The following is a 14150-nucleotide window of genomic DNA, read 5'->3' as shown; positions in this document are numbered from 1 at the left end:
CGCAGTGCGCTCTCCCTCGTCCACAAATCTACACACGCGCAGTGCGCTCTCCCTCGTCCACAAATCTACACACGCGCAGTGCGCTCTCCCTCGTCCACAAATCTACACACGCGCAGTGCGCTCTCCCTCGTCCACAAATCTACACACGCACAGTACGCTCTCCCTCATCCACAAATCTGCGCAGTGTGCTCTCCCTCGTCCACAAATCTACACACGCGCAGTGGGCTCTCCCTCGTCCACAAATCTACACACGCGCAGTGTGCTCTCCCTCGTCCACAAATCTACACACGCGCAGTGGGCTCTCCCTCGTCCACAAATCTACACACGCGCAGTGCGCTCTCCCTCGTCCACAAATCTACACACGCGCAGTGCGCTCTCCCTCGTCCACAAATCTACACACGCGCAGTGCGCTCTCCCTCGTCCACAAATCTACACACGCGCAGTGCGCTCTCCCTCGTCCACAAATCCACACACGCGCAGTGCGCTCTCCCTCGTCCACAAATCCACACACGCGCAGTGCGCTCTCCCTCGTCCACAAATCCACACACGCGCAGTGCGCTCTCCCTCGTCCACAAATCCACACACGCGCAGTGCGCTCTCCCTCGTCCACAAATCTACGCAGGCGCAGTGCGCTCTCCCTCGTCCACAAATCTACGCAGGCGCAGTGCGCTCTCCCTCGTCCACAAATCTACGCAGGCGCAGTGCGCTCTCCCTCGTCCACAAATCTACGCAGGCGCAGTGCGCTCTCCCTCGTCCACAAATCTACACACGCGCAGTGCGCTCTCCCTCGTCCACAAATCTACACACGTGCAGTGCGACCTTTATAGTAATCTTTACAGTACAGCCAAGGAGCCCTGATAGTTTACACATCATTGAGCCATGTAAAGGAATGCAACTTATTGACATATCTGTAAACCAGCCATGGCTTCCACATAGCCTGCCTGAAAAAGTCAGTGATTGGAGCCATCCTGTATGTGAGGACATTGAGTGCGCCTCCATCGTCACACGATTCAGCATGGAATTGTTGTATTGCTTATCCCCAAACTACACATGCATAGCACACTCTCCCTTGTCCACAAATCTACACACGCGCAGTGCGCTCTCCCTCGTCCACAAATCTACACACGCACAGTACGCTCTCCCTCGTCCACAAATCTACACACGCACAGTACGCTCTCCCTCGTCCACAAATCTGCGCAGTGAGCTCTCCCTCGTCCACATATCTACACACACGCAGTGTGCTCTCCCTCGTCCACATATCTACACACACGCAGTGGGCTCTCCCTCGTCCACATATCTACACACACGCAGTGGGCTCTCCCTCGTCCACATATCTACACACACGCAGTGTGCTCTCCCTCGTCCACAAATCTACACACGCGCAGTGTGCTCTCCCTCGTCCACAAATCTACACACGCGCAGTGTGCTCTCCCTCGTCCACAAATCTACACACGCGCAGTGTGCTCTCCCTCGTCCACAAATCTACACACGCGCAGTGCGCTCTCCCTCGTCCACAAATCTACACACGCGCAGTGCGCTCTCCCTCGTCCACAAATCTACACACGCGCAGTGCGCTCTCCCTCGTCCACAAATCTACACACGCGCAGTGCGCTCTCCCTCGTCCACAAATCTACACACGCGCAGTGCGCTCTCCCTCGTCCACAAATCTACACACGCGCAGTGCGCTCTCCCTCGTCCACAAATCTATGCAGTGAGCTCTCTAGGGCTGAAACAACTAATCGATTAATCGACAACTAATCGATTATGAAATTAATCGATTACTATTTTCATAATCGATTAATCGGCCAGTAACATAATGGGGTTAAAAAAACTAAAATGAGCCCTTTATAGTACAATAAAGAGCAAATCGTTACTGTAACTGTTACTTTCACAGTTCTAAAATACAAAAAATGAACCCCTTACAGTAGTGATTATCTGCTTTTTTTGTACTGTTAAAGGGCTGATTTTAGTTTTTTTAACCCCATTATGTTACTAAACGTAAAAGCAAACTGCATAGGTGTGTACCGGGCCTTATGCTGGCCACACGGATCAATTTTCAGACAAGAATATTCAGACGAAAAATCTTTGTACATTCACTGAATGAAAGAATGTTTTTTGAAATATTCAGTTGTTTTTAACATTCTTTATTTAAAATGAATGTAATTTCTGAACGAAAACCACATACACCGTCTGAAAATTCCTTTGACCAAGAAGTTTTTCATTTCTAAATTTTCCCGTCACTGTGGTTGAAAACGAACGTCGATTTGACCCAACTAACGATTATAAAATCGAATGAACGTTCTTAAAATGACATTTTTTTTTTAAGGAAGACCTTGTTTGTTTAATAAAAAAATTTGATCTCTGAGTCTGATATTTACCAGATTCACCCTCTAATAGTATATACAGTATATATCTCCTCTAATAGTACATACAGTATATCTCTTCTGTCTGTTATTCTCAGAGTGGATTCGATATTTTGCTCCCTAACCATATGGTTATTTATATTTACCACTCCATAGTAATATTTGAGAATAAATTGCCTTTTAGGGCTGAAACAACTAATCGATTAATCGACAACTAATCGATTATGAAATTAATCGATTACTATTTTCATAATCGATTAATCGGCCAGTAACATAATGGGGTTAAAAATAATAAAATGAGCCCTTTATAGTACAAAAAGAGCAAATAATCGCTACTGTAAATATTACTTTCACAGTTCTACAGTAAAAAAATTAACCCCTTACAGTATTGATCATTTGCTTTTTTTGTACTATAAAGGGCTCATTTTAGTTTTTTTTTAACCCCATTATGTTACTAAACATTTTAGACCTGGTTTACATCTTTGTGTTTTTTGGTGCTTTTTGCAGAAACACACTACAGTTCATTTAACATGGTTTTCTATGGGACACGTTCACAACTATACTTTTTTTCAGCCGCTGCGTATTTGGAAAGGGTCAGGGACTTTTTTTTTTTTTTAACGCAAAACGGTGCTTTTTTGGTTCAATATACTTCAATGGAGAAGCTGCAGAAAAGCATGTAATTCGTTTTTGCAGCAATTTGTATTTTTTAATCTGCCCAACAACAAATTGGCCAAAAACTGTATTTCTCTTCTAATAGTGTATATATAGTATATCTCTTCTGTCTGTTATTCTCAGAGTGGATTTAATATTTTGCTCCCTAACCATATAGTTGGTTGTTTATATTTACCACTGCATAGAGATATTTAAGAATACATTGTTTTTTTTTTTAAAACTTTACATACTAACTAAATTATACACCACACTTTTTTTTAAGGTTATTAACCGATTAATCGATTAATCGAAACAATAATCGACCAACTAATCGATTATGAAAATAATCGTTAGTTGCAGCCCTATTGCCTTTTTTTAAAACTTTACATTAACTAAATTATACACCACACTTTTTTTAAGGTTATTAACCGATTAATCGATTAATCGACACAATAATCGGCCAACTAATCGATTATGAAAATAATCGTTAGTTGCAGCCCTAGAGCTCTCCCTCGTCCACATATCTACACACGCGCAGTGCGCTCTTCCTCATCCACAAATCTGCGCAGTGAGTTCTCCCTCATCCACAGATCTTCACACGCCCAGTGCGCTCTCCTTCATCCACAAATCTACACATGGACAATGCTCTGTCCCTCATCAGATCTATACATTGTTTCCCTCATCCACAAATCTACACATATGCAGTGCACTCTTCCCTTGTCCACAATTCTATCCGTATGCAGTGAGCTTTCCCTCTACAAATCTTCATATGTGACTCTCCCTCATAGATAAATCTACACATGCACAGTGTGCTCTCCCCATACTATAAATCTACACATGTGCAGTCTCCCTTATTCACAAACCTACATGTGCGCTCTCCCTCATTGCTACTACAGTCAGTACTACACAATGCGCTGATCACTCTCTTACTCGTTGCCAAATCTACACATGCACAGTTTGCTCTCCCACATTGACAAATCTGCACATACTCGGTGTGCTCTCCCTCCTTGACAAATCTACACATGTGCAGTGTATTCTCCCTCGTCGACAAATCTACACCTGCGCAGTGTGTTCTCCTTCGTTGACAAATCTACGCATGCACAATGCACAATGCGCTGTCCCTCGTCTACCAATCTATACGTTCATTTCCCTCATCCACAAATCACCCATGCAATCCAATTCTATTGTAGGGAAAAACAAGTCCCTGCACTATTTTCTGTGCGAATCCAATGCGAGTTCACCCGTACAACTATATAGCTGAACTCTCATTGCTCAGAGATTGCATGTGATCGGCACCTGCAGTGTGGGTGCGAATCACATGCGATCTCTGAGAACGCGCTAGTGTGAACCCAGGCTCACATGGGCATCTTCCAAAACGGACAGGCAGACCTGATCAGTCTACTGGTGTAAAAGGGGCCTTAATCTGTTCAGATCTGTCTAATCAGAGATGAATGCAGCCTTGTTTCGTTAAAAAAAAAACATGGAGGTAGATGGATGTAAACGGATGACCATCCATTTACATCCACCCGCCCATAGACCTACATTGGGCCTCAGTCTGGATCCGTCTTAAAAACTGACAAATGGATCCAGACTGAACGCCTATGTTAAAGGGCCCTAATGAAGATAGCTTGCAGTTTATTAATTTGTTTAGTTACGGTTTTAGGGGCAGCTCACACCAGAATGCGGTGCAGGAAACCTGCGTCCTTGTTCAATATGCAATGAACTTGCGATCTGCAGTGGGTGTCAGTGCAGTGTTAACGACACCCCAAACACAGGTCGCAAATGCAGCAAGTTTGCCTGCATCGGATCTCATGGTACAGATGTGACAGACCAGGCTCCTATAGATTCTGACCCATCTCTTATCCTAGTTGGTTACAGACAAGAAAGCATAAAACTATCCAGTAACATGTCTGCTATTTCCTTTTATGTGAGCCTAACATCACCTATGACTTTTGCCAGTATTATGAATGTCCTATAGCATATGTTTTGTGGGTGCATAGCATATGTTTTGTTGGTGCTTCCACTATGACACTTCTGCCCTGAAAGGGAGAGCAATGGGTGGAGTCCACAGAGCTTTAGGGCCCTTTTAGTTCCTTTCCAAGGCAATACAATGGATGGGTGGGGGATCAGAGGGGCCTGGTGCTCTGGGGAGGGGTGGGGTGGGGTGAGATAGAAGCTCAGTTGGGAACCCCATTAGTGAGCAAGAGTGCAAACCCTAGAAATATTGGGGCTGATTTACCAAGGCAAATCCACTCTGCACTACAAGTGCACTGGGAAGTGCAGTCGCTGTAAATACGTGGGGGAAGCTCTGCTGATTTTATCATACAAACATGTACAAGCAAAAATGCTGTTTTTTTTTATTTTCCTTGCACGTCCCCCCTCAGATCTACAGCGACTGCACTTCCAAGTGCACTTGCCGTGCAAAGTGGCTTCGCCTTTAGTAAATAAACCCCATTGTCTTTGTTTTCTTGGGAATTCTAAAATGTTTCTCTTGGTGTTTGAGGGAAGCCATCAAATCTGTCTATAAGATCTGAAGATGTGTAGCAGGGATCCTTCCACATCTGTAATAAGTCAGGAGTAGTGTGTGGGTAGAATTTATAGGGAACTGTGAGGGTTCTGTACAATCCTATTAGGATTTTGTAGCATGATTCCTCTGGTGGGAGAAATATAGTATAACACATCAATTGGTTGGGCTGTGTTTCTAGTTTTTGGTATAAGAGGAAGTAACAAGTCCTGGAATTTTTTTAATTGGTAGTGTAATTGTCAGTGATTGCATCAGTGCATTGAGAACAAAGACCTCAGTTTATTAAATCTCATGTCAGCTGCAAGTAATTCCCCGCTCTTCAGTCTGGTAAATAGGAAACCAAAGTATTTCCAGTGTTTCTTTCAGTGTCAGTTTTGAAAACAACGTTGTTTATGCATGGCCGGATCTAGGGGAGTGCCAACTCCAAAGCTTATTGCCCTCTCCTCCACCTTGGATGCTGTACTCACAGGAAAGATGATTGGGCCGGCCTAGGGCAATTACAGAATTGATCCCCTGTATGGCTCTCTCTCTGCAGCAGCTGAAAGCTGACGGAGGAAGAGGAGGAGAAGACCGCTTTCAGCTGCTGCAGGAAGAAAGTCATACAGGGCCTAGGTTCTGTAATTGCCCCCACCACCCGATCATCCTCTCTGACCACCATTCTCTTCTCCCTGTCACCCCCCCCCCGCAGCGCTTCCAGCTTCCCTCCTCTCCACTCCCCCTCTGCTGCTGCGGGGGGGACATGTAATTTACCGGCCCCCCTCCTTTTCTTAATGAACACAGTAAATGATCGGTAACGATCACTCACTGCGCCCATTCATAACCGAAGCATAGTAAACTGTTTACTATGCTTCAGGTTGTGTGAATGAACAGGAAGCCTGAACTTGGGGAATCTCTGTCCTCAGTCTGTGTCTCTGTCTCAAAAGTGAGACACCAGGGCTCTGTTTAGACCCCTGATATTTCACCAAAGCATCCGCCAACAGAGATGTGAAAAAAAAAATAGTTTAAAAATTGTAAAAAATAATTTAACAAGATTGTAAAAATTGGGTGAGTGGTTCCAAATGCACACTGTCTGTGTTAGGGCCATACACCTGCACCCACACACCTGTCAAATTGGGACCTGCGCCTGTGTTCCTACAGCCGCTGCATCCTCATAGCGTAACATAGGCTGCCTGCACACAGCTCCACCCAAAAAAAAAAAAACACCGATTCAAACTGTACAGGCCATAGCACCCAAATGAATGAGCCCCAAGACCTCATTCACACACACAGGTTTATTTATTAAAGTGATTGTAAAGTCTCATTAAAAAAATAACAAACATGTTATACTTGTCTCCTCTGTGCAGTTGGTTTTGCACAGAGCAGCCCAGATCCTCCTCTTCTCGGGTCCCTCTTTGCTGCTCCTTGCCCCTCCCACCTATCGAGTGCACCCACAGTCAGCAGCTTCTTATGGGGGCACTGGAGCCGAGTCACAGCTTCGTGTGTCCATTCAGACACAGAGCCCTGACCCGGCCCATCTCTTCCCTGATTGGCTGGCTGACTGACAATAGCGCCACTGCTATTTCTCAGCCAATCAGGAGGAGTGTCCTGGATGGCCTAGACATTCGTGGACATCCCTGGCGAGAGATGGGGCTCAGGTAAGTAATTAGGGGGGTGCTGGGGTAAAAAACCTTCTGCCTTTACAACTCTTTAACTCAGTACAGTTTTATCTTTTAGATTTAGCAGGAATTTAGGTTATGTTGCATTTGTGTCCTCTAGTAATGATTTTAGTCTATTTTTAGAAAAAATCTGTTTTCGATATGTCGCCCTACTGACCCCTATCATCGGCTCTGCTGACCTTTCATCCTCTGCCTCCCATTTTTTTTACTGCACCCCCACATCAGACAGGCTAGATCCAGCCCTGTTGTCTTATATATGCTTTAAAATTAAAATTATACTTAACGAAGTCAAACATTTTAGCTTATTACATATGGGGGGGGTCTAATTTGTGCTGGTCGTCTTATAATACTGCGCATCTACCAGACAGTGTCTGTCTAATTTGAATATAATAAACTTTCTGTTGTGTTACGTGACCTGAAACACCTTCAGTGCTTTTTGTAGCTGGACACCAAGTGACTTTAGCCTAAACCGGGAGAGAGTTTGAGCAGCTATATATATATATATATATATTTATATATATATATATATATATATATATATATATATATATATATATATATATATATATATATATATATATATATATATATATATATATATATTTATATAATTTTATTTTTTATTTTTTTACAGAAAAAACTGCGATTAGTAATGCTAGCATTACTCCTACTGATTTACCTAAATTGTAAATTCCTATGATTTATCTATTATTTTCTCTCTGCATTACAGATTGAAGAGCTTGGGCGACAAGTCTAAAGATGCAAAGATTAAAAAGCAGAGCAGGTATAAGGCATATTTTGTGTTTGGCTTTGTAAAATTTCAGTTGCATGATGCATCCTGCAACAACATGTTTGTCTGAACTTGCTATCCTAGTTTCTGATTATACATACGTAATATTGTTTGTTCCTATTTTTACACATAGGCAAGCCGAACAAGTATCCAAGTTTCCAGCGGGCGTGGAACTCCTTAGCAGGTAACTTCCTACAGTGTATTTCAGTTGTACCTGAATGCACACTAGATCTCTTGTTCACAAAATGGTTCAGCCGTCCTCTTGCCCACAATGAGGTATTCATCTAGAATAGTGGTCTCCAAACTGTGACCCGAGGGCCAGATGTGGTCCTTTGCTAGCCCTTGGGGCACTTTTCATCCCACTGATATGAGACACTATTCTGCCCAATGAGGCATAATTCCTGCCACTGACATCAATAATAGGGCATTATTCCTACCAGTAATACCAAAGATGGGACACTGTTTACTCCCTATGATGCCAGTAAAAAATTCATGTTCCTGCTGACCACAGTCTGGCCCCCCTAAAGTCTGAAGGACAGTAAACTGGCCCTTTGTTTAGAAAATTTGGAGACCCCCATTCTAAAACATGGGATGATGTAATGCAATAATGGAGAATAGACAACAAGAGGACGAGACTAATTCTTTCGCTGCCAGACCCTGCACTCTACTTTTGACTTCAGGTGGCCCGACAGTTTTTAAATTTTTTTTTCTTTTTTTAAATAATTTCTTGCTTTTAGAGTTTGTAAAAGACCCCCACAAACCATACATTTACACACTCACGGCCCACTGTTCTGTCTCCAAGGCCGTCCGACCTGTTTGTGCTGACAGGTCGGACGGCCTTGGAGACAGAACAGTGGGCCGTGAGTGTGTGAGTGCCAGCTTGGGAACAGTAGGAATTGTAGGCCTTCGGTGGAACACATTGTGACAGGCATGTGTGCTGTATTGGGAGCAGAGAGGAAATTGCTAAAGCCATGGTGAATGGACGAGGACTATCTGGGCTTCATTCTGACGCTGTACACAGATCTACAATCTGATGCCAATTAGCGATGCTGGTTTTAATACCCATTAAGGTGAGAGTCCTGAGAGACTGATGTTATCAAGAGATCTTCTATGGGCACATCTATGAACTTTGGCCAGCCTATTTATTTCTTCACTAAGTCACTTTATGCAGTTTTTACTGCTTGAACTGGGCCCTTCACTTATTCAATTTCCGATTTTTTTTTTTTTTTTCTCTCGCACGGATAGAGAGCACCTTTATATCTATTTATATATTTCTCTTACCACCTGTTTTGATTTCATTATATCCACTTTATTGTGGTGTCATTTATTGTTATGCACTTTATATACGTTTAAGTCACTTTATTATGTGTGAATAAATTTGACTGCGCAAGATCACTTTTATCTATTACTCTCTGATTAATGCCCTCCTTACCCGGTCCATGAATTTTGATATGCGGCCGTTTCTTGGCAGGTTTGCTGTTGTGCCATGTTTTTTTCCATTTGGTTATGATAGATTTGATGGTGCTCCTAGGAATCATCAAAGATTTGGATATTTTTTTATAACCTAACCCTGACTTGTACTTCTCAACAACATTGTCCCTTACTTGTTTGGAAAGTTCTTGGTCTTCATGGCAGTGTTTGGTTAGTGGTGCCTCTTGCTTAGGTGTTGCAGCCTCTGGGGCCTTTCAAAAAGGTATGTATATGTAATAACAGATCATGTGACACTAATGCCCCGTACACACGGTCGGATTTTCCGACGGAAAATGTGTGATAGGACCTTGTTGTCGGAAATTCCGACCGTGTGTAGGCGCCATCACACATTTTCCATCGGATTTTCCGAAACACAAAGTTTGAGAGCAGGATATACAATTTTCCGACAACAAAATCCGTTGTCGGAAATTCCGATCGTGTGTACACAAATCCGATGGACAAAGTGCCACGCATGCTCAGAATAAATAAAGAGATGAAAGCTATTGGCCACTGCCCCGTTTATAGTCCCAACGTACGTGTTTTACGTCACCGCGTTTAGAAGATCAGATTTTCCGACAACTTTGTGTGACCGTGTGTATGCAAGACAAGTTTGAGCCAACATCCGTCGGAAAAAATCCTAGGATTTTGTTGTCGGAATGTCCGAACAAAGTCCGACCGTGTGTACAGGGCATAAGATTTCACACAGGTGGACATCGTTTCACTAATTATGTGACTTCTGAAGGTAATAGGTTGCACCAGAGCTTTTTATGGGCTTCATAACAAAGGGGGTGAATACGTACGCACATGCCAATTATCAGTTTTTATTTCTGAAAAATAGTTTTATGTATATATTTTTCTAATTTTACTTCACCAACTTAAGACTATTGATTTCTGATCCATCACATATAATTCAGATTAAAAAAACATTGAACCAAAGGCTGTAATGTAACAAAATAGGTAAAAAGCTAAGGGGGTGAATACTTTTGCAGGGCACTGTAACTTACAAAATTACTACTAAATCTAAAAAATGTAATTTGTATTGTGTTAATAAATATTTGGAAATTTTCATTTAGTGCCTTTTTGCAAAACTGTGAAAATCAAAGTTATGCAAAAAATTATCCTGCGTGCTGTAAATTAAACCTTTCTCCAGCAACCCTTTTTCCTCCTGCTATAAGCTCATGGCCCCAAGCCGCTGATCAAAGCTATTCACCTCACACTCCTGCCCCCCCCACCAATGCTGCCACTTCCCTGTCTTCAAACTATCGACCTCCTGCTGCTCCTCTTTTTAAAATGCCCCCCCCCCCCCCCTGCTTCTTTCCTCTGCCTCTCCCGCCTGCTTCAGGTGCTGCAGGAGCTTTTGAAGGCATTGAAATATGTAGCCCCACACACAGACCTTCCCCCAGCCGCCGCTCTGATCTTTACCTCCCCTAGCCACTCTGACCCCCCACAATGGCCCCCTATTCACCAATCCCCTGCTGCTGGGCCGGCATTACCTTCTTCCCCTCCCGCCACCTGCAGCTGCTGCTTCGGCACTTGTGGGGGGGTTGTGCTGGGTAAACACATGTTTACCAGCCCCCTCCCTTTCCTTCAGTGGATACACTCAGCCATCATTGCCGTGTCAGTTTATGAATGAATTTGAATCTCTATACAGCGGGGGTCGACAAGGTGTCGACAGTGGGTAGCCGATGGGTTGATCAGGAACACAGCCCCACGCACAGACCTTCCCCCAGCCACCGCTCTCCTCTTTACTGCAACGTATAGATCGGGAGAAGTCACAGTACTGGATAGAGGGAGGGGGCAGGAGCTGCTGGAATTACCTTTTTACATTAACCAGCAGGTGATTGGTAGTCCTAGCACCCAATCACCAGCTTGTTAATGTAAAAAGTTAACTCTGTCAGATCCCGCCTCTGCCCTCTATCTAGTACTGTGACTTCTCCTGATCTCTGCTCTGCTATACATCGGTGTGAGGTAGGAGTGCTGCCTACACACTGGTGTGAAGGGGATAGAGGACACTACATGGATAGGGGTGGGGTGTGAAGAGGACAGAGGGCATCACGCTTGGAGGGCAGAGAACATTACAGTGTGTGTGTGGGGGGGGGTTGGGTAAAGGGGACAGAGGAAACTGCATGGGGGGGGGGGGCACAGAGGTCACTACAGTGGGGGGGTGAAGGAGGCAGAGGACACTACACTGAGGACATCACATAGGGGGGCAGAGGACACTACACTGGAGAGGGGGTGAAGGAAACAGAGGACACTGCATTGCAGTGTGTGGGGGGGGGGGCGCAGAGGACACTATTATGAGGGGAATGATGTAAAGGGGAGCGGAGGACATCAGTAGGGAAGGGGGTGGGGGGCACAGGACACTATGCTGTCAGCCATTTTTTATTGAGCGCTTGATCGTAAACTTTTTTTTTAAAGGGGACCGCTTCCCCAGGGATCTTTTGATTACCTCCCATGTTGTCCAGGTAGATCTCAACCTCTGAAATGTTGCCTACCCCTGCTGTACAGACTCCTATACATTCATGTAATGTTCAGCTGAGGCTGCAGAGAAAGGGACTGTCTTCTCTCAAAAGAAGGCAGGGGTCTGTTTATACCTCTGATATCTCACAAAAAAGGTACAAAATATTATAAAATTAAATTGTAAAACATTGAATTAAATTAAAAATAAAACATAGTAAGGCCTTGTTCACACAGTGCATACACAGCTTACACCACTGCAAGACCATGTTTGGTGCATCCCTCTTCAGGCAGTCCCATTGGTGTAATTTGGGATGTAGCAACTGCACGAACACAGCTGCTGCTCTCAATTTGACATCCATGTGGGTCTGGGTGTATGTTCACACTGCCTGCTCTTGGGGTTGTGCACCCACACCAACATGGATGTCCGATTGGGAGCAGCAGCTATGCCCCTGCAGCCATTGCATCCCAATTGACATGAATGGGACTACCGGTGTTCTGTTAGAATTGGCGACCCGTCAGATAAGGTAACGCAAGTGACGTTCCGTCACTACACCGCAACGGCCATCTTGGTACACCCCATACTCGGCTGCAGTAAGCCTGCAGTAAGAAGGCAGCAGTGGACTTCTTTTTACATCCAACCAAGTCTTGCATTTCACACTTAATTTTACCAGTAAACTGATCTTCTATACCGAAATACAGTATTTTGAAATGTGCGACACTGTTTTGATGCTGAATTTTAGAAGCAGCGGTGTTCTGTCAGATTAGCAAACCTGTCAGATCAGCAGGCTTGTCACTGCTTTTAAAATTCAACATCAAAACAGTGCCCCAGATTTGAAAATACCGTATTTCACTATATACCGTATATACTCGAGTATAAGCCGAGTTTTTCAGCACATTTTTTGTGCTGAAAAAGCCCCCTCGGCATATACTCGAGTCACTGTGCCCATCTGCAGCCTTGTGTGCCTGATCTCCTGGCGCTGTGACATGCAGTCTAGTCGGCGGCAGTGTAACAAAGACCCACCTTCTCGTCCTCGTCCATGATAGGCGGAACACTGACTCACTGCTGGGAAACTGAATCAGTGTTCCATCACGGATGAGGACGAGGAGGAGGCGGGGCTTTGTTACACTGCACGGCCGCCGACTAGACTGAATGGCACAGTGCCGGTGTTCTGTCAAGAAGTGCCCGGCTATCAAATAATGCCCGGATGGAACTGCGCATGCGCCGCACGGAGCTGCAGAACAGCTGAGATTACAATCAGCTGTTGTGTCGCTTGGCCGAGGCACGTTCTTGTAGGTGAGGGATGGATATTTACATGAAGGGGGCGGATATTTCAATGATGGGCATTATTGGGGGCAGAATTTTTATCGATGGGCAAAGAAATCTGCAAAAGAAATTTTTATCTGTGGGAGATCAGGTACATGAGGCTGCAGATGGACACAGTGGGGCATGCAGATGGCACAGTGAGGCTGCAGATGGGCATTGTTGGCCCTCTTTGCCACTTATAGTAGCTGCTGCATTCCTCACCCTAGGCTTATACGCGAGTCTAAGTTTTCCAAGTTTGTTTGTGGTAAAATTAGGTGCCACGGCCTATATTCGAGTATATATGGTAAGCTCAGTTTACTGGTAAAAAATAAGTGTGAAATGCAAGACTTGGCTGGGTGTAAAAAGATGGCTGCTGCCGATTTCTGACTGCAGACTTACTGCGGACGTGTGCAGGGTATAGCAAGATGGCCGTCATGGTGTAGTGACGGAACGTCACTTCTGTTACCTATTCTGGTGGTCGCCGATTCTGATGGAACACCTGTGCATCCCCATGTGGTTAAACATGACCCTTCATGGGTAAACACATTAATACAACCCATGTGAACGAGGTGTTAGTAGCAATTTAGCAGAAATTTGAAAGTTATGTTTTGTGTTTTGTGTGCATGAATAATGATCCATTTTCACTATTTTACAAAAAGGCGCAATTTAAAATTTTACAAATATTTTGTTATTTATTAAATCTATACAGTTTTAACTTTTTATATTTAGTAGGAATTTAGCAGGCATTTTGTAAATTTTGTCATGTATGTATCCACTAATATTGATTTTAGTGTATTTTTAGCGAAAATATTGTTTTGATTTGAGCAAATCTCACAGGGCTTAACAAAATCAGTAGTACCTTCCTTATATTCTATGCTTTCAAAAAATGTATGGTTTGGGGGGGAGGGGGTCTTTCACAAATTGTGAGAGCTGT

General features: G+C 44.0%; 1 protein-coding gene across 1 annotated transcript in view; it reads left to right on the top strand.

Moving 5' to 3' along the window:
* Window positions 1-14150, top strand: part of DTNBP1 (dystrobrevin binding protein 1) — a 321745-nt gene that overhangs the window by 32386 nt on the left and 275209 nt on the right. The window contains exons 2-3 of the mRNA XM_073631098.1: window positions 7924-7977; window positions 8117-8167. Coding sequence (XP_073487199.1) covers window positions 7924-7977; window positions 8117-8167 — 105 coding nt within the window. The remainder of the gene's footprint in view (window positions 1-7923; window positions 7978-8116; window positions 8168-14150) is intronic.

This window comes from Aquarana catesbeiana, linkage group LG05 (genome assembly GCF_042186555.1).
Source record: "Aquarana catesbeiana isolate 2022-GZ linkage group LG05, ASM4218655v1, whole genome shotgun sequence".
NCBI lineage: Eukaryota > Metazoa > Chordata > Amphibia > Anura > Ranidae > Aquarana > Aquarana catesbeiana.
This window is presented reverse-complemented; position numbering and strand designations above follow the sequence as displayed.